The sequence below is a fragment of the Lytechinus pictus genome, chromosome 2 (assembly GCF_037042905.1).
Source record: "Lytechinus pictus isolate F3 Inbred chromosome 2, Lp3.0, whole genome shotgun sequence".
NCBI classification, from domain to species: domain Eukaryota; kingdom Metazoa; phylum Echinodermata; class Echinoidea; order Temnopleuroida; family Toxopneustidae; genus Lytechinus; species Lytechinus pictus.
The window spans coordinates 21530443-21552844 of record NC_087246.1 but is presented as its reverse complement, the minus strand read 5'-3'; the positions used below and the strand labels follow the sequence as shown (position 1 = coordinate 21552844).

The window sequence follows — 22402 nt, the reverse complement described above, 5'->3', positions numbered from 1 at the left end:
TTTTACCTAATTATCTCTAAAAATGACAGAAAATGCTTAAAATACCATATAGGCCTAACATAGTTTTGTATTAACAATTGATATATTTTCTAACGGAAATATGGGCCTGATTTGCCGAATTTCAATCTCGTCCACTCCTTCGATCGAATGATGAGGTGTGGTGTATTGTGGGTGATCGTCGATGGCTAGTTCTCAAGGACAAGGTACCCGTGCGCCTAGACCAAAAGCTTCGGTCTCTGTTATTTTGGTTGTTCAGCTGAACTCCGTTGGCTTCACTCACCAAATACAGAGACCGAAGTTCTAGCGCGATCTGTACAGGGGACTCAATGGCCATATGTTTATGTACTTATGATCGGATAAAACGGGGAAGTGAATTTGCGCGACAGCCGAGGTAAGTCACTTTTTTTGTTCCTTTTAACTTGATTTTTCTCCGTTTTTGGGCAATTAATGCCAAGAGGGAATATTAATTTGCATTTTGGTCGCGTTAATTTTCAAAATTTTTATTCATTAAAGACAAAAATTGAAGAGCCCCGACGGGGGGATTTCGCATTGCAAGTCCCCTAATGGTGACTGCACGCTAGCGAGCCGTCTGTGTACGAGGAGAATTAAAAAAAAAAATGTTAAAAAACTCCTCGAAACAGACGGCTGCCAGCTGTCTACCGTGCGCCACTCATTCAATGAACAAGGTGCGCGAGGTTTACCGTGAGTAGAGCCGTCGATCGGCAGCGCATCGATAGAACTTGATGAGCGTCACAATACGAACGAGAGCATATTATTATTATTGAAAGTGCCATGGAACATGCAGCTAACAAGACAAAATAAAATAATTTATCAAACACAAATTTATTACCAACATCTGCTCAGATTCGATATAAAAAAAACAAATAATACTTAGAATTTACTCATGATATGATATAAGAAGAAAAAAATCACACAAATTTGCTCTTACATCATTATAATCAAGGATATCTTTACCCGTCCGGCGCGCGTCCGGAATCATGATGTAATTTGTCGCGCACGAAAATAATTGTTTTTCGTGGAGGGGTATGCGGCAAGTGCGATGCAAAAAAAGTGGTTGGTAAATATCAAATAATTTTATCATATTCATAATTTTCATAATATTTGGAATAGCAGGTGTGAATTTTTCTTGGTCGTATTTCCTCTAGTTGTCATTTTTAAAGCACTGAAATAAAGGTGTCCGGCAATAGGATACACTGCCATACTAACCTCGCACAACGCATGTGATTTCATAGTGCATTTTGACGTTTTCATTCATCACACGAATGTGAGGGACTATGAAACGCCAAATCTTTCAATATTTTTCCACTATGTTAATCTTGATCGTATGATTTAGTTCATTTTAAAAATGAATTAAAAATTATTGATAAAGGTGTTTTTATCGCTTACCTCCAAATCTCAACCAGGATACTTCGCTCGGTCCGTCCTTAGTCATCCTTCATACTGCGGTGGAAATTACGCAAACAAAAATCGAAATGCGAATTTTTCCTATCGAACATTCTCGATTCAAGTCGTCGGCGCATAATAGGAAATTGTACCAAAAATCAACAGTTTGCATCTCATGTATATACTTAAAGAGGGTCCTATTTGGTCAAAGTCGTGAGAATTGAAATATTGTATAATTCGAACAATAAAAGAGAAATAGTGAGTGACATTATTGACTCTCTCATTTAGATATCAATGAATTGTGCATGTAACTGTTTTGTGATAAATAAGCGCAACTTTAATATGTCATAACTTTCTTATTTTACATCCGATTTTGATGAAGTTTTCAGCGTTAGTCTTGTTTCATAATTCTCTATTTATTCAAACATTTTTTTTCTGGGGTGCACTTGACCTTTAAGAGATTTTCCAATGAAAATGCTACATGGAACTTGGAAATACAAATCATAATTTGGTTGAACAAAATGTTTTCTGTTAAAGTATAAAACAGAAGAGGAACATTTCCTTCACGTATTTTTATATCCAAAATATGTTGCCTTAGTATGGAATAATCACAATGACATAAAATGAAAATGGGTAAAGTACCTTCCTAATGATCATTGAGATTTCGCCTCTGGAATCGTTGTTTATTAATTTTCAAAGCTTTAAATAGATGAAAATGTTCATTGAGAAAATATACATATATATATATATATATATATATGAACAAAATGATAATGTCCCGATTGTTTCGCATTACGTGTGTTAGATTGCGAGCGTTTGTGTGTGTGTGTGTGTAGGAAGCAAGATTTTTGTGCTAATGTTTGCTCAAAAAAGGAGAGGGAAAGGGAAAGGAAAAGGGGAGGGGGAAAGGTAGAGGAGAGAGAGGGAAAAGGAGACCATAAAATAGAAAGAAAACAAAGGAAAGGAAGAGGGGAAAGAAGAGGGAAAGGGAGGGGAAAAGAAAAATGGAAAGAGCGAGAAAACAGTAGGGGAGGGAGAAAGGAAAGAAAAGAAGGGAAAGGAAAAGGAAAAGCGAGAAAGGGAATGGAGGGGGCGGGAAAGGGAAAGAGAGACAAGAAAAGACAGATCAAGGGAGGGGGAAAGGTAGAGGAGAGAGAGGGAAAAGGAGACCATAAAATAGAAAGAAAACAAAGGAAAGGAAGAGGGGAAGGGAGAGGGAAAGAAAAAATGGAAAGAGCGAGAAAAGAGTAGGGGAGGGAGAAAGGAAAGAAAAGAAGGGAAAGGAAAAGCGAAAAAGGGAAGGGAAAGGGAGAGAAGAAAAGAAGGGAGAACGGAAATGGGGAAAGGGAGAGAGAGAGAGATAGAATGATGAAGGGGATAGGAAAATGTCAAGTTTGAAGATCTGAATATTAACACTAAAACAAAATTAGACTTCCATGTTTTATTTATAAAAATACCATCTTTTTCATGATTATAAAGGTTCAACGTCCCTGTTCTAGGTCTAACTTCAACATAAATCTACTGGCGCTTTGCGCTTGAATTCTGGATGTCATTCCTTTTTTAAAAGTATAGGTAATCTGTCGGACTTTTCAAATCCCAAATTTAAATCTTATGCGCAAATGCCCTCGCATTATTTTTCATTTAGATACAGTCCTGTCATCAATATCAAAAATTATAAGTGCGAGCTTCGCGCTGGCATCATTTTTGTAAGTGACAGTTATGATGTTGTTCATATTTTAAAAATGCTTAGAATGTCTATTTGTTGAGGTTTAAATGTCCTAAAGTTCAGCGCTCGCATAATTTGTAAGGTAAATAGGCCTACCCTTTTAATTGTTATACAAAGGTGCTTATACAACGTCCAGAATGCAGTTCGGAATATTGAAAATAACTGTTGGTCCCGCTATTTCTGCCCGTGCGACAAGCATTTATCATTTTGAATCATGAGATTCACCTTTAAAATATGATGAAAAAGTATCGTTAAGACTGAATTAAGAAAAAAAGAAGCTCACGTTTCACGCTCGCATTTTGATCCGTTAGCTTATGATAATAATGGTGCATGACTTCGTTAATATATTTTATCGGACATGTCCACCTTTTGGTGCTTCAAGAAAAATAAACACAACACACAAATAATAATAGAAAACGAACAAGAATAGAATAGATAGTTACCTATCCAACTCATGAATTCTTATTTAACAGTCCCCAAAACATCTTTTTTTCGTGTTAGCTTATTTCATATACATATATATATATATATATATATATAGGTCTCCTCATCATGGTTATAAAAAGTGCTCAGAATGTTTTATTTTCAAGTCCTTGTATCAGAATTTTCAGCTCGGGCAGCTCTATCGCATTTTGATTACTATCCTGTTGATTTATTTATTTGAACAAAATATTTAAAATGTCCAGCTTTTAGAACAGATATCAAAAAAAGGTATTCACCTTTGATCATAGATGAGGAAGAAGAAAAAGGGCAAAAAAATAGGAAACAAACTAACGAATTAATGTGACACAATTTTTCTTCATTTCAAGGCGACTCTTTACATTTCATCATTGCTGATGGCGTTACAATAGAAAATACCGCTTGACAGCAAAAAAAAAAAAAAAAAAACAGAAAGAGGAAAATAATGCTAAGCGTCTAAAATGCAGCTAGCAGTACAAGCTGCAGAACCGTAAACAAACGTCTTGTGAATAATATCGCGCGCCCTCTTTAGGCAAAAGTTGATATCCACGATTATCCGGCGGCATCTACGTGAAGATCACGAGAAAATGCTTCTTTTTTCTTTAAAAAACAGCAAAGAGAAGTCAACAAACGATCCATATGGTTCGGTAAGTGTCATAGCACAATTAGAAACTTTAGGTAAACTGCAATGGCATAGTTATTTTAGTAAAAAGGGTGTGAAAGATTCGCGTGCACCATGTGCATATGAATCCTTCGCACCCGAGATGCATTGAACCCATGAGTGGTCCCACATAGATCTATTAGTATTTTCCGAAATTTTTCGTCTGATTAGCTAAAGAGGGCGCGCAATTTATCTTCATATCAAAGACACTACATAGAAAAGACTAGGCACAAAAACTATTTTACACGTAAATCGATGCAAAGCGTTGCACGAAGTCGGCAAGACTTTGTCTTTGTCGTGTTTGTTGGAACATTTGTCAATGTCATGTTTGTTGACAAATGTTGTTATATTTAGCTTATATACGGCGCGTATCATTCAGTAGTGAATATTTGCGCCAATGAAAGATAGCACTGCTGGCTTCGTTCAAGGCACATAGAATTTTCGATTTTTTTTGGTTTAATTTGTCATCGCTCTGAATGTTTTCCAAAAAATATTATCAGAAAGTCAAAAAGGGGCCTAAGCTTTCGATCCTAGCAGAATCTTCGTCGGAGGCAAAATGACAAACATATAAAGTGGAACAACCATAATATAGACCACAAACAAGCTACAGCAACACTAGAAACAAGGAGACATAAGGGGCATTAGTGAGTACAGAAGACCAATTGGGTTAGTGAAGGGGATGAAAGAAAAGGAGTAGGCAGACACAAAGGGAAGTTAGTGTAAGTAAGGCCAGTAAAAGACCTCAAGCCAAGAGGGATTAAGATAATGAGGCAGGCAACATCAAACAGGATCTGGAACAAAACAGTGATAGAGGGATGAATAACAAGAGAATTAGTGAGAGGTGGGTCAAACAGGTTTACAAAGAAAGGCATAATAAACTGGTGCATAAGACTATTAAGAGTGGGGGAAAAAAGGAAAAGAATGGGGAACAACTGATAATGTGCAAAAGACATATAAGTATATATGATAAAGCATTAAACAAACTAAGAGAAGAAGGTAAGTGTAAATATGTATCTATAAGTGATATGTATATAAATATATCCAAAAAAGAAATGTATATGAAAAATATAGATACATATATGGTGTAACTGATATTGTAATCCGCTAGGTGTGACAGAAAAAAAACATAAGACTATATAGTAAAAAAAAGAAGAAAAAAACTGTATATGTGAAAAAGAGGGAGCAAATTGCCTAAAAGGTAAAAGCAAATATAGAAGAGGGGGGGGGGTGTATTATGAAGAAACCATAGTATACTTGTAAATAAGCAAATGTGGTAAATCTAAAAGAGGTGAGTGGAGAAAAAAAAAAATATATATATAATAATTATTTTATCGCCTGAATAAGGAAGGAAAAATTGGAGCTGAGCTTGTATGAGATATGGGAGGAAAGTAGAGGAAGAAACTATAATGTAACTATTCAAGAGCTGAGGGGAAAAATTATATGTATATAAATTGAAAGTGGATAGGAAAGAATAATCAGTCATTCCCCTCTTGGATGTTCAGGCCATGAGGTTGGGTGGTGCAAAGTCGTCTCATCCAGAGCTTCTCTCTGCTAGTACGGACTGAGTCAGGACGGGTACCTAAAGTATATTATCGTCAGCAAAAATAATCTAAAATGTATGTTTTTTAAGTTATTGCATTTATTGGCGTCTATATTTTATCCACTCAAGGGTTCATTACATGTTGCTGTGCACAGAAAAATTAAGCCATAGAAGTTGTGTGTTGTGGACACCAGAAGCGGAGTCGCAGCACGTGCGACCCACTAGTTAGAAATCCGCTGCCAAACGCGGTTCATGGTGCGAGGTTGTACTAATACTAACCTCGCACGAGTGAGAGTGTATTTTATCAAATAATCATGGGAATTGTGCATACAATCATGACAATGAATCTAGAATCTAGTTATAAAATACCGACGAGCTGAATTAAGGTTGTGAATTGTATTGGCGCCACCAACGACCTTCCTAGTTTTATTTCCGTGGAAGAGACATGTGAAGCCACTTTCCAGAAATATTCTCATTTTCTCCTCATGACATTGTCAAGTGAAATATCAATTAATTCATTCCTGAACATGTGGAATTAGCATTGTTTAAACTTTAATACTAGATCTATATGGTTTTTATAGTCAAGTTGGTCCTTATTGTCAAATCTGTAAAAAATGAAATATTTTGTTCAATAAAAAACAAAGAAAAAGTAAGTGAGCCTCAGTGAGGGACATCATCGACTGTCTCATTTGTATGTCATTGAGTTGTGCCTATCACTGTTTTGTGAAAAATAAGGGAAACTTTAAAGTGTCATAACTTTCTTATTTTACATCCAATTTTGATGAAATTTTCAGTGTTATGCTAGTTTGATTCTTCTCTACTTATTCAAATCAACATTTTTCTGGGGTGGATTTGACCTTTAATATAACTAATGAATTAAAATCATAAATCATGATCCAATAAGATAAATTGCGATTTGCAAATTTAGTGTTTACTGTGAATTTATATTAAACTTTATCTGACGGTAGTGAATCTTGTTTTGCTGTGGAAGAATGAATTTGAGAGATTAATGGTTTTAGAATTTTTGAATCTTTTCAATAATGAAACATGAATCTTGTTTCGTTCACAAAAGAAGTATAAATGCATTTAAAATTTGGGCATATATGAAAGAAATGAGACAATCTGAAAAACATACATGTATTGTCTCATTCTCACTCGGGTAGACCTATTTATTACACATTGATAAAAGCCAGAACTATTGTAGTTATGATTAAGATAAGTGGATGGATGGGATGCTCACAATTCTTTTCACTTTGTATTTCATACTTTATTAATTAGCATGCAGTAAAGTGTGCATTTTACATTCAACTTTGCAATCCAAATGACCTGAAAGAGTAACAGTACAGTGCCGGCCGCAGGAAACGTCACGCCCGAGCACGCAAACACCCTAGGGGGCTTTTGCGTCTAACCGAGGGTATTCAAGGGGAGCCCCCTAGGGTGTTTAGCCGCGCCCGCAATTTCCTGCGTGCTATATAATATTGGCCGTGCCCGCACTTATCCTCGGGTACCCTAGGGTACGTACATTGCATTATGTTTACATGTGCATGTACTTTGGTTATGTTGTGATAGACCATTATATTTTTAAACTAGCGTGATCAGAATCTATTCTAGATTTTTTTTTTTTTAGATGTTATGTGTTTTCTTTTCTTTCATTTTTTCATTTCTGTTTTCCCTTTTAATTCTTTTCCCTTATTCCCTCTTTCCTTTCTTCCTTCCTTCATGTTTTCTTCTGTCTTTGTTTCTTTCAAATAATGAAGGAATTCTTTTTCTTTCTTTCTTTCTCTTTTCCTCCATTTTTCTTACTTTTCTCTTTTTTCTCCTTATGTTTTTGCTTTCACACATTTATTCATCTTCCCTTCCTTTATATTAATTCTTTCTTTCTTTATTCATTTCAAGTAATGACGGAAACTGTTATCTGTCTTTTATTCTTTCTTTCATCCTTTTATTCAAACTTTTTTCCTTTTAATTTTTCCTTATTTTTTTCTTTCCTCTCAATTCATTTCTTGTTTCCTCATTTTTTTTCTCTTTTGTTTCTTCCGCTCACCCTCCCTTCCCCTTTCTTAATATATTTTGTTAACAAGTCTAACATTGTGTAGCCTTTTTGTTGATTTTTTGGCCTGGCTCGGTCGATCCGATTGTACATAGTGCTTTGTCGATTGTCCCGTATTTAATTTTGTGAAATCTGGTCACCCTTGCTGGAACATCGAATTTATTGTTTTTCATTTACCGCAATGAATCTAATCAATTAATCTAATTTGATGCATTAGGTAAACTTATTTTCCTTACGCCTTACGTGGGAGGCATACATGTATCATACAAACTTGTAAAAAAAAATAGGACACAATTGTGATTTAATGTCATGGAGATCAATTCTTTATCTTTTGTGATAAGTTTTTTTTTCTCTCCAAACGTACCCATTCCTCTCCCTTCAGCGTGAACTTTACACCTAATCCCATCTCCTTATTATGAACAGTGTAAGAACTAGAAAACATTTGAAATATTCTTCCTTGAGTTTTAACGGGGTGCACAGGGTGGAATCAGGAAAGAAGAAAGAAAGGCATATCAACAACAAAAAATAATTAAAATAGACAAAAGACATTAATAAGCAGACATGATTTTTTTTGTAAATCAAAATTGACAAGTTATTAACAGAGTGAATGTTAACAAACATTAATGACAAACTTAAAATAAAACAGAATTATGAATATCAAGGGCATTTGCGAATTCTCATTATGTTAAAACAAACGTGCGGTCAATATTGGGATCGTCAATTCGTTGACATGGTTGATAAAACCCTAATAAAGGGAATGAAAGGTACGTGAAAACGAATACTAGTATGACCAAGATCATACAAAGTAGACGTGCAAAAAGCGAACACCAGCAAAACTGGTTGTGCTCATCGATTTGTTATTTGGTTCTTTTGTTATTGTCAACAGTCTGGTAGAGTCTTGCTCCCCGCCCACACCGTTGATCTCCTTTGATCACATCCGCTTCCCAATTTATGACAGGATGTTCGTAGAAATGGGGGGGGGGGGTTAATTTGTTGATGCGTTAACAACAATAAATGAGGATGTTCTTTTCATTTCGGTTCAAATCGGGTCTCTAAAACCCTCACCCTATAAAAAGTATAAATTTACCTAAATGGAACAGATTTATCTTTTTGCTAAAACATCTGATTACATTACCTGCACTCTATTGCGGTTTTTAAGTTACATTGGTAGATATTCGAATTGGGAAGAGATGAAAGTGGTGGAAATAATAAATGAGAAGAAGGAAGAAATATACTTTGTTATATGAATTGGAAATGATAAAACCAAGTCGCAACTTGGTATAATACAGAATTCAGTGTTATATGGCAGCTAAAAATAATAATACATGGCATTTGTAAAGCGCACTTTCCATCTTGATTGGATGCTCAATGCGCTTCAGAGCAAAGCAACCAAAGCTATTTACATAATGTAACTATTTAAAAAAATTATAGCGCATTTAGCTTCAATGTTTAAACACATACCCTAGTAAAAGTATGTTTTCGAAAGCTACTATGAAGTAGTGTGTGGAATGGGTACTTAACGAGTTAATTATCACTTGCCGACAAAGCAAGAATGGAGCAGCTATACAAACTATTCTTTTCTTTTGTTAAGAGTTTTGGTGGGTGCTCACGCAAACGCTAACTATCAAACCTAACAATTCTTTTGGGGGAACAAAGGAGTCAGTCAAGCCAAGTTAAAGAATGAAAGCCCCGTCCCGGTTCACCTTTATATAGTCGAAAATCCTTTTAATCATCACGCGTGAGCATTACTGAGTAAAACAAGTTTTATAACTAAGTACTGCAGTATATGGTATCCATATTATTATGAAACAATAAGCCCCCTCTATTTTCTCTTTCTCCCCTTTCCCCTTCGTTTCTTCGCTCCCTTCTGCTTCTCTCACTTTTTCTATTTCCTTCTCATTTTCCCTCCATCCCTTCCTATTTGCCTTTTTCTTTCATTTTTCTTTCTTCTTTCTTGAATGAGCGGATGTTAATTCGGGACAAGTTTTTAATTGATGCAACGAGAGCAGGAAATTGTGAGCATGGTGAGAGAAAATAATTACAACATTGAGCGCAAGAATGTTCAATACTTGTCATCAGCGTAAAAATGGGCATATGCGAGTTACTAACGTATTTTCTGACATGAAAATCTGGACAAATTCCCAAATTTTTCTTCCCACTTTCTCTCTTTTCCTCTACTTTTTCTTAAGTCCCACTTCTATTGTCCCCTGTACTTCTTACCTTTTCCTGCGCCCTTCCTTCTCTTCCCTTTTTCGCTTTTTTACTCCATTTTATTATGTCTCCCTTCTTCATTTTATTTAATTTCCCCCTCCTTATCATTCTCTCTTTCTCATTCTGTCCTTCCTTTTCTTCCTTTATCTCTTCTTCTCCCCTTCGATTTTCAATCTATTTTCCTTTTCTCCTTCTCCCTCTTTTCTTTCTGCCTCACCTTCCCTTTTTTATCCCCTCTGTTTTCTTCTCCATTTTACCTTTTCCTTATTTCTTTTCTTTACCCCCTCTCCCTTCCTTCTCCTATTCGCCCCCCCCCCTCTATTTTCTCTTTCTTCCCTTTCCCCTTCTCTCACTTTTTCTATTTCTCTTAACTCTTTCCTTCTCGTCTTCAATCCATCCCTTCATTTTCGCCTTTTCTTTCATTTTTGCTTTCTTCTTCTCCCTTTTATCTGCATCTCGTAGATCCGCGCCTGAAAGGCATGTCAGGGTATATAAAAAAGGATGACCATGTAGGGAAAGAATAGAGTAAATAGTTCTAGGACGACCTCTGGAATGTAGGGTCAACATCGACAAATACCTGCTCCTTCGTCAGAAACTCATTTACGATCACGACTAACCATGTCAGTGAATGAAATAACGGACACCACGGGAGAATATTCATATACATGTATAGGAAAGGACCCTTTACGCTGGTGCCAGTGTGTAATCGAACACAATAAGTAATTCGGTGAAAAGCCTAAAATCCCAGTTATCAACCCAAAACTTTGTAATTTTTTATAACAGATTTTATCCACGATAAATTATCGAAAACTTATGCTTGATATGAGATAAAAATCACATGCAGTCTTGAACGAATGTGTCAAATCAGACCTCCTCTTTCGACCAAGAATGCACGGCTGAACATCCTAGGGAAACACCCTAGGATAGACGCGGGCACTTTCCTGGGGCGCTCCCCTAGGGCACTCATGTCCTAGGGGAGCGGACGCGGGCGTCTTCCCTCGTCCGCTCCCCTCAAATGTCCGCTACGGGCTACCGCGTTCGCCCTAGGGGGCACTGTGACGTTTCCTGCGGCCGGCACTGTAGATAAAATGTCTTCACTAGGAATGTGCCGTCTGACTAGTTGTTGTTTTTATCTACACCACTTGTCATGGCACCTATTTTATGTGTATGTACATGTACATGACTACATGTACTACATGTATGTACCGCATAGCTTTGAGAACTGTACTCCTAATCTCCTTCCAAGAATGATCTTTTATTCTTATTCTCATCAATTTCATTCAGGTGGACCTTCTCCAGTGTATTTGCAGGTCGCTACGATGAAAAACATTGAGCCTTTCAACACTTTTGATGGTGAGTGCAAATACAACAATTGCAAAGCACCTCTGTAATGTCTCTGGTGGGAGCATCTCAGGAAGCATCTTGTCAGGAATATTCAATGACAAGTGTTTTTGCAAATCCTTGCCTTGTTTTGTCCTGATTGGGTCACTGAAAGAAAACGTGTCATTGATATCACCGACAAGGCACTTCATGAAATGCTTTTCATGTGTATAAATTTTCTGCTGTGGCAGAGTGATTAAATTGCAGAGAGTCACAGTCCTAATACTTATGTATTTTTCCACTGATTAAGCTATTTTATTATTATTATGTAAAAAATGTTTATTAAGATGCTAAGGGCTCCATTAAATACACATGTTACTTTTTTAATAATTGTTCCATGTCTGTAACTTCCATGGAATCTTTGGACTTTGATTAGCTTTTGAAACCCATTACACGGATTGAGAGAAATGTCATAATATTAGAATATTGTTTGCTGGGGGGGGGGGGGCATGGTTTACATTGTTTACCTGATTTTTTAAATCGTTTTTGTTTCTTCAGATGTCCGAATTCCGCCAAAGCCCAAGCTAAAGTTCCTGAATAAAGTCCCAAAGAAGACTCGGTACAGGAAAGTTTTCAAAGGCTTGCATGACATCAGAGGCCCCTCAGAAGTTGCAAACACACTCATGTACAACCAATATGGGCTGCTGGTTAGTTTATACTCTTCTGTTGCTTTAAAGTTGTTTTTGTTTAACATTTATGATTTATAATTTTATAATAGATGATGAGTTCTAATTTTGATGAGGAAGATTTATACATACAGGTTAGTAATTAAGTTAGGTTTAGGCTAACAAATAGGAAGTAGGTTTCTAGGCGCTACACAATTGGGAGTTAACAGTGAAATTGTGGGTAAATGCTATAGATTGGAACAGACCTAACCTAACTACTCTTCCTACCTAAATTCTGTAGTTGTTACTTTATGGAGTATAACAGTGAACACTAATAATACTTTAATTCAGCAAAATATTTTTTGAAAGATCAGTTCATTTTTGTCTCACCTGCATAGCAGAGCGAGTCTATAGGCATCGCAGCTTCACCAAGGATAATTTTCAGAAATATCATCATAAGTATAAAGACCTATTTCATTCAACTTGGACACGAGGAAGATAATTCATCACCTATCATTGACCATGAGTTTCATGTATAAGGTCAAAGGTCGTTTGGGGTCAACAAATTTTGACCATGTTGTGGTATCAACATGAAAAACTTGACCAAGGTTTTGAATTTTAATTTTTGAGGTGATATTAAAAGTATGAGTCCTCCCTATTGCAGGCAAAGGTCTTTTGGCAGTCAATAAACTGATATTTACTGTAAAAACTTAATCAAAACTTCAGATGTTGAATTTTGAAGATAATGCTGAAATTATAAAACCTTTTTTGTTGTTGGTTAGATTATGAAATAAACTTGTTAACAGGTATCAAGAATTAGATGAGTATGATTTCAGGGAACTGGGTCAAGGTCAAAGGCAATTTCAGAACAATTCTTGGGTAAGATTTGATATTTTGTTCTTGATTTTAATGTATCAAATTAAATGAAAGTCATATGACATTTTTATTTGATATCACAAATAATATGAAATGGATAGCAAGTTTCTCAGCCAGGGTCAAAGGTCAACAAATTTTGTATTTCATTATACCTGTGCCAATCAAATTTTGAAGATAGGAATCAGCATATGGTTCATTGCAAATCTTGCGGTTCAGAGTACTTCCTCAGTTTCTTAACCAATTCTCATGAAATTCGGCACATATATTGGCTTTGAGGTAAAGATGGGCAAGGCATATTTTTTTGCATGTGGCAGGAAACTCTGTTGCTATGGTAATGGTATATTAAAGCAAAAATTAGGTAAAAATCTTGTAGTTTGAACTACTTCCTCAGTTTTAACACATTCTCATGAAATTTGGCCTTGAGGTAAAGGTGGGAAGACATTTGTTTCCAAGTGTAATAGAAACTGCATTGCCATGGTAATAGCATATTACACTAATTAATGTATAAACATCTTGCTGATTGAACCACTTAATTTTATGACCTACTGTTGCTCAGGAATGCATGTAGGTCTTGAGCTAAAGGTATGCAAGACACATTTTTGGGTGTTTGTCAGAAATTAGTTGCCATGGTAACTGCATTTTATGGCCAAAACCTCAGAAAAACTCATTGTGGATCAAACTACTTCCCATATTTTTGTCTTCAGATAAAAACATGTAATTCCTTTTTTCCAAATGTGTTGGAAATTGTGTTGCCATGGTTACAGCATGTTATTGCCAAAAACTTAGTAAACTCATTGCTGATTGAACTACATGTACTTCCTTGGTTTTCTCCATTGCTTATGAAATTTGGCACAAACATTCATCTTGGGTAAAGACATGCAAGATTAATTTTCCAAATGTGTTGGAAACTGCATTGCCATGGTAACAGCATAGGGCATGGTGTATTAATCACATTCAGTGGTATTTCTAGTTATCAAATAAATGGGTTTCTCTCCCTTTGTGAATATAGTTGTTTTCAAAACCAGCATTGCTGCTACATTGATTCGAATGCAGGTGAGACTGCCAGGGGCATTCCACTTGTTTAATTTGATCACTCTTTCCAATTACTTGATGAAAATATCAACAGTTGTGTCATGATCCTTTCAAACAGTATACATAAAAAAATGAATATACATATGCATCTATATGATTATATGACGAACATTGCACATAAAGCTCCCAACAGTTTGGGAAAAGGTATTTATTGGGGCTCCTCCACAATATTCATTGCCACATGGGAGGAGGAGGGGGGGGGGGGGGTTGACAATCACAATCAGTGTATTTTCTTTTCTCATGCCTCATCAATAAGATATTGGGCGTGGGACCATCAGGTCACAGTGATTAAGTTTGCTCTCCTCTTCCCTGGCCACCAACTGATGCACTGGGAAACTATCAAATATTGCACGTACATGTACCTGTATAATTCATATAATTTTATGTAATGATTTATATTGCTTTGTAATCTTGAATACTTGAATAAGTGCCGAATAAATAATAAATAAATAAATTTATTGAGGCACCTTGACAAGGTTTAGAGCCACATTGAGGGCAACTTACATGTACAAGGACAATCCCAATAATAACGTTGTTTCTCATATAATTCTCTTAATTTCTGCATGGATAGATAAAACGATACCTGGGTATCAGGAGACACTGCAAGATCCCCCATGTAGTATAAAGCTGATGAAAACAATCTATGTAATGGTACAGTTAGGAAATATTGTAAATTTATACAAGTGAAATAACATCTTCCCTTTCTTTTGAATTGTTATCAGGCTACTACACCTGGTTACATGAGGCACGGTCATTTTGAGATGATTCGTCTGACCATCAATCGGTTTATTGGAGATAGTGACCACATGTTTTCTCGCTGGAGGGTCAACGCACCTTTCAAACCGGTCACTAAGAAAGGTCAAGGGCAGAGGATGGGTGGAGGCAAAGGTAAATGACCGAAACTTAGGCTTGAGCTTTATTCTCAATGGCCCATATTCTGAAATCCAATCTAGCTCTATTCTAGAATTATGAGAAGCCCCACAAAGTGTGGATTTGTAAACAGTTTTATTTCTTATTTTTTATTTATTTATCCTGCATGCTTTGATTATGAAGAGAATTGTTTCAGTTATCAACAGCAAGTTTGCTCCTTTGTTTTTGTTTTTTTTTCAAAAAGGGATAAATGCCACACTTTCTCTGCAATATACGTTAGGTTGAAAACCAATAACGTAATTGAATTATTCCTGCACAAGTTGAATTATGTTACTTAATTGAGTGTCCAGTGACATATATTCTACTTTTTTTAGAACTCAATTTCTCATTATCATCTATTAACCACAAATTACAAAATAAGCCTTTGGGGTGTGCATCATGATTTGATGAAGGAGAGATTCTTTTAACCTTCTGATGCTCTTAGGAACATTCTTCATTTTTTTGTCTCACCTGCATAGCAGAGTGAGACTATATGCGCCGCTTTTTTGACGGCGGCGGCGTCAACACTAAATCTTAAGTTTTTGAAATGACAGCATAACATAGAAAGTGTATGGACCTAGTTCATGAAACTTGGCTATAAGGTTAATCAAGTATTACTGAATATCCTGCCCGAGTTTCAAGTCGCATGACCAAGGTCAAAGGTCATTTTGGGTCAATGAACTTAGACCATGTTGGGGGAATCAACATCAAATCTTAACCTAAGGTTAAGTTTTTGGAATGTCATCATAACTTAGAAAATACATGGACCTAGTTCATGAAACTTGGACATAAGGTTAATCAAGTATTACTGAACATCCTGCCTGAGTTTCAATTCACATGACCAAGGTCAAAGGTCATTTAGCATCAATGAACTTTGGCCAAGTTGGGGGTATCTGTTGAATTACTATCATAACTTTGAAATTTTATGGATTTGATTCATGAAACTTAGACATAAATAAGAGTAATCAAGTATCACTGAACATCCTGTGCGAGTTTCAGGTCGCATGGTCAAGGTCAAAGGTCATTTAAGGTCAATGAACTTTGGCTAAAATGGGGGTATTTGTTGAATTACCATCATAACTTTGAAAGTTTATTGGTCCAGTTCATAAAACTTGGACATAAGAGTAATCAAGTATCACTGAACATACTGTCCGAATTTCAGGTCACATGACCAAGGTCAAAGGTCAATGAACTTTGGCCATGTTAGGGGTATCTGTTGAATTACCATCATAACTTTAACATTTTATGGATCTGATTCATGAAATTTGGACATATTAAAGAGTAATCAAGTATCACTGAACATCCTGTGCGAGTTTTAGGTCACATGACCAAGGTCAAAGGTCATTGTTGGGGGTATTTGTTGAATTACCATCATAATTCTGAAAGTGTATGGATGTAGTTCATAAAACTTGGACATAAGAGTAATCAAGTATCATTGAACATCTCATGCGAGTTTCAGGTCACATGACCAAAGTCAAAGGTCATTTAAAGTCATTAAACTTCAAATGGCCATTTTGGAGGTAATTATTAGATTGCTGACATAACTTTCAAAGTTTATAGATATAGTTTATAAAACGTGGATATAGGGGTCATCAAGTATCACTGACAAGTCTTAGGTCTCATGATCAAGGTCAAATGTCATTTATTGTCAATGAACGTAGTATTGTATCATTATATGAATAGTTTTCAAAGTCAGCACTGCTGCTATATTGAAACACGAGATGCAGGTGAGACTGCCAGAGGCACTCCACTTGTTTTAATACTCAGTCACTGATACATCACAATGTATTCTGAGTGACTATTGGAACTTATAATCTATTTTTTGATTGAGGGAAAGGAAATTTATCTACAATCAACAGTGAACATGAATTACAATTTATAGATTTTGAAAGTGCTTACATGTAAGTGCCTCATAAATAAACAGATTATGTATTACCATTCATTATTCTCTTACAGGAAGTGTCCACCACTACGTGACGCCAGTGAAGGCTGGTCGTCTGGTGATGGAGATGGGGGGCAAGATGGAGTTTGAGGAGGTCCACAGCATCCTCTACCAAATCTCCAAGAAGCTGCCATTCCGCTGCAAGGTGGTATCCAAGGAGATCATGGAGAGAGATGCCAATCTCTACCAGTTCCGGAAAGCAGAGAACGTCAATCCATGGACATTTGAACGCATTGCCAAGGAGGACTATCTAGGCATCTCCAAGTACCTAGGACCCTGCGATTATAAATGGTATGGAGAACACCGGTAACATACAAGCATGGATTTTCTTTCCTGAACTCTTTGAATGCCTCTAGATGCTATCGAAAGCTATCTGGGGATCTAGTAGTTACTGGTATCAAGGACCTTGTGGTGATTATGAGTGATGCGGAGACCATGTGTAATGTGGAAGGGAGCAAGCATGGGTTTGCTTGCGTTAGAAGACTGTCTGGGTATCTTCAAATACCCAGGCAGTACCCGATGACCTTGTGATTTTAAGTGAGATGCAGAACATGCGTAACAATAACATGAAAACGAGAAAGTATGGATTTGCTGAAGGTTTTTTAATGCTTGGTTATGGACAGGATCAGAAGGCATTGAACGAACCCTTCTTTGGAAGACATGAGTGGCATCGGGGATATTCTTAGGGGGGGAGGATACAACCAGACCTTACAGGGCATTTTTTAGATTATTTGATTAAACGGGTTATACTGAGTGATACAACCAGTCCTTCTCTTTTTAAACTGTTTTCTATATTCCTTTTTTTAAACCTTTTTACACTACTAAGAAATCAGGGAGACCCTTGTCCTCGGCTCCCTGCCCCTTCCCCATCTATCGATACCATTTTTTAAATCAAATCTTTTGAGTGTCACTTAATCATACAGTATAGGATGGGGGTACTTTATGTACCTTCTGGATAGCAACCCTCATGCCAACGTCGAACAGGTGAAACTGACTCCAGGCAAACCAAATCTGGATTGTTATTTTCGACATCGATCGGTTTGGAGTTTGTTTCATTGGTGTGAGAGTACTTACAGATGTGGTGTGTCAAAGCTCAACATCATGAGTGTCTACAAATTCAATAGGATATGAAGTGTATGAAATGTTACAGCGTTAAGTACATGAAGTACATTAATTGAATTTGTAAAAAACAGAATTGGTCAATTTGTCTGATAAACTTTGGATAGTATCTTTAGCCTTGATACCTATAATGTGCATTATTAGCATGAGTGTGCACAATTGTTTCACCAAGTGTGAACATTGTTAATAAAGATGTTTGTGGCAATGAGCCTGGAATAGCTACAGTGTATATTAACCTTCATTGTGGGTTTAAAATACAATTAAAGGAGAATGAAACCCTTGAAACCAGCTGAATCCATATCAAAGAGAAAAATCAAAGGAACACATTGTTGAAAGTTTGAGGAAAATTGAATGAATAATAAGAAAGTTATGAGCATTTGAATATTGAGATCACTAGTGCCATGTAGATCCTCCCATTGGCAATGCGACCAAGATCTGTGATGTCACACACGTACAACTCTCCCATTTGGACACTGAAAATATACCCCAAAACATTTCTTTTTGCTCATTCTAATCATATGACAAACGATTCATCAATGATATAATATTGTGAAACCTCTGTACTTGTCATCTCATAAAGAGAACACCTCACCTTGTGATAGACTCTATAAAAGTGAGAATATAAATGAAATAAGTACTAAAGTAATGAGGGAGTTGTACGTGTGTGATATCACAGATCTTGGTCGCATTGCCGATGGGAGGATCTACATGGCACTAGTGATCTCAATATTCAAATGCTCATAACTTTCTTATTATTCATTCAATCTTCCTCAAACTTTCAACAATGTGTTCCTTTGATTTTTCTCTTTGATATGGATTCAGCTGGTTTCAAGGGTTTCATTCTCCTTTAAGGATTTATAGTACAATTTCTTTCAAAAAGTGACAAAGTTTGCATTATTTCCTTAATTTCCAAATTAAAGGTAAATCAAACATAAACTTCATTTCACACATGTGTATTTCTGTTTTGTTTGTAACATTTGTCAAAATCTTAAAAATACCTTTATAAATTTCAGACTTCCATCACTTAGTAACAACTACTAGTCTATAATGAGAATTCAGCTCATTTATCCAATGAACAAATGAAAAATTTAAACAAGTTTAAATCAAAATTAAATGTTGATTTCAAATTTTCAATTTAATAAGAAAATAGAAACAAAGTTATTGTTTCATGTTAAATTGATATGTGAATTTTGAGCAATATGGAGAAAAATGATGTCAGTCATTATTCCATAATAATTTTATTATATTCTACTGTGTAAAAATCATTGAAATCAAATTTAAAATGTTTACGATGTAATGATAGAGACCCTGTCCCTTTATCACAGTAAGTTACAATGATGTTGGATGAAACGAGTTGAAACAAAATACCAAGCTATGTTTAGTGTATAAATTATTATTGGAGAGGAAATATGATTGTGAATTTCTGGGGTTTTTTTTCTCTCTTTATGCTGTTTTTTTTTCTTTGTTAGTCTTGTCATCTATCATTCCAGTTCAATCTTGACAATTTCAAAATTTCATCTTTAATCACAAGCCAACTTTTAATTCTCTTCATAGCAACATTTCACATCTGCATCACATTCAATATGCCCATGGGCGATGTGATCAAGTTCATTAGTCAGTTGTTTACACAGTGCAAATATCAGCAAACGTGATGTTATGATGAGTCACAAATATTTTGTGTGATTTCAGCTGGCATGCTCAAATAACAAGGAAATTTAATGGACTTCTTTCTGCATACCGATAATCCTCTCTGATTCTGATGTAAAATCTTTGCAATTCGACTATTTCTGTATATGACCCCCCCTTGCCTCCCCTACATGTATCTCTCTTCTGCATTTGATGTATGTCTCTATTTCCCCCTTTCTGCCTCTCCCTTTCTCTGTTTCCTATTTGAACTCTTTTTTTTTGGCAACCATTCAAATATTGTATTCCTAAATTCCAACTTCATAAGGGAGTACTCTATATTGTTTAAGACCAAAAAAAAAAAATCATTGTCCTATAAACTCTTTCACTGACTGAATGTAGCATGTCATAAAACAATTTGGAACAAATAAATGCTCTGCATTCAAAGTATGAAGCTTAATTCTTTAAAATTGAATTTATCGACTGATATTATATCTGACAAAATGTGGGAAATCTGGCCAAGAGGTTTTTTTTTTTTTTGCAAAGAGCGTCAACAGTGCAGAAGGGGTTTGATATAACGGGGCATGAAGTACTGTAGCTTCCCTTTCAAGCATATATCGGTATTGTATGTAGTGTTAAAATTCAAATAATGATAGGAGAAAAGGTTTGGATATCTTATTTATTTTTTAAATCATTTTCCTTTCCCCCAGTTCCCTCACATCATTCCATTTCTTATTACTTTTTACTTTATGGAGAGGGAGGGGTATCGCCCCTGATGCCCCCTGTGAGCTCAACCACACAGCCAAGGGAAATATAATTACAAATTGGAGGATTATTGTGAGATTATACTTATGTTTTCTCTTTGATCAGTATATGACGTTAGTCCCCCAAAACACAAAAACCCATGCCAATTTTTTAAGACTAATCAATGACGTAGGACAAATTGATAATTTCATTTCAAACAGAGTAAGCTGACACAGAGACGAGGGTGCTGACTGCAGTAATTGCATGGATATTTTTTAAATATAAATATATGGAATTTGTTTCCTGTAAGAGTTAATAATTATCCTGTATCGCCTGATTTCATTCGACATTTGCACAGATTATCTGTAATTATCTGTTTACGAACGATAAAAATTGACTCCATATTAATAGTACAATAAAATTATGTTTTCCATGCTTCTCTACATTATGTTTTGGACTAGAATGTTGTGCAACATGCAAAATAATAATTAAAAAAAATATAAAAAGAACAAAATGGCCTATCGAGGACATCAGTGAAATGACCCCTTGTATTCTTTTTGAAATAAGTAATATATTGACACAAATCCTGACAATACCTGATATAGTACCCTACATCCAATATATATCTAAAATTGGACTTGGTAGGTTTCTACTTTAACCAAGTTCATTTACTATCACTTTTTCCAATGTGTAATGACCCCTTTTTGTAGCATAATTTTGATCGGCTTAGATGAAAGATGAACTTGAAATAACCATGATTGATTTTATTGATTAGGATAATTTGGGCAACATTCATTTTTAGTTAACATGGAGACAATAGGAAAGGGAAAATAAGTTAGAAAGAGAAAATAAGGATGAGAGGAAGGGATTGAAAGGAGGAAAGAGAGAGAGAGGGGGACAGGGTAGATGGGGGAGGGGTTATGAGAAAGGGCAAGGTGGAGAGGATGGATGATGAATGAGGGTAGGCCCCTACTCTTGAAGAAAATCCAAGCGGTAAGTGAATCAAGAAATGACCCAATTGAGACAGTATGCAAATACTTAGGATGATTGTCCCGACAAAATTTATTGCGAATGTCGAAATAGGAATAGGGCGAGGAGAAAACGTTTTTCAAAATGTAGGGGACTGAAAATGAGGTTTTTATCTGTTCAATTTCGAGATACTACCAATTTTAAATTATGTGTTTTTGTATCCTGTGTTCAATCGGGTTCAATCAGCCTTCGAATGATATGTAGTTTATTGGTCTTCCAACATGGTATTTAAGATTTCCTACAGCTTACTTGATGAAAAGGTGATATTGGTGAACCTGGGATTGGCATTATATAGGTATTTAATTCCTCACCAAGTAATACCCGTCAATTGGATCAGTTCTCTTTATTTATGAAATCAGTTAATTCCGACTTCTAACTCATCTGCCGGGGGGCTAGAGAATTTCTATAATTTCTCTTCGCACTGCGGTTTTATGTAGTTTTAATTATCATTGTTTTTCATTTTAATTATGTATGTTTTATTTTATGTGTTACTGTAATATTTTTAAATATTTTCGTATTGTCTCACTTATACATGTTTTTTATGTTCACAGACTTGCTTAAAAACGCAGTCTGTTATGACGGAATGTAAGTTTTATCATGATTAAATAAATACAATACAATACAATACAATTATTTCTTTTAAATAAAGTATTCACACACACTGGCATTATCCGCTTGGAATCATGTATTTAACGAATTGATTAAAAAGTTAAAATGGTTTTGGTGGCGCGCTTTCTACTTTTTATTGACTAGGAATTTGATGAGTGTGAAACGTAATTCAACTAGACTTATTCAGGACAACTACTCTCGATACGTGCTTCAAACTCTCTTGAAAATGTCGCATAATGGATAAGGCCAATTGGCGGATTTACGGGTGGGGGGGGGGGGGGTTAGGGGGTCAACCTCTCCCCCTTGGGCTGCCAAGTTGAAAAAAAAGTAAAGACCTACATTTTTACACTTTGAGCCAACCCCTTTTTTGTGCCTGTCAAATTTCTCGGTCAAACCCGCCTCTTGGAAAAAAGCTCGATCGTT

General features: G+C 35.8%; 1 protein-coding gene across 1 annotated transcript; it reads left to right on the top strand.

Moving 5' to 3' along the window:
- Positions 1-11335: 11335 nt before the first annotated feature.
- LOC129283147 (large ribosomal subunit protein uL16m-like) lies at positions 11336-18221 on the top strand. The gene is made up of 4 exons (XM_054918984.2): positions 11336-11404; positions 11930-12078; positions 14727-14892; positions 16870-18221. The coding sequence occupies exons 1-4, from the start codon at positions 11371-11373 to the stop codon at positions 17163-17165; spliced, it is 645 nt and encodes a 214-aa protein (XP_054774959.2). The 5' UTR covers positions 11336-11370; the 3' UTR covers positions 17166-18221.
- The last annotated feature ends 4181 nt before the right edge of the window (positions 18222-22402 follow it).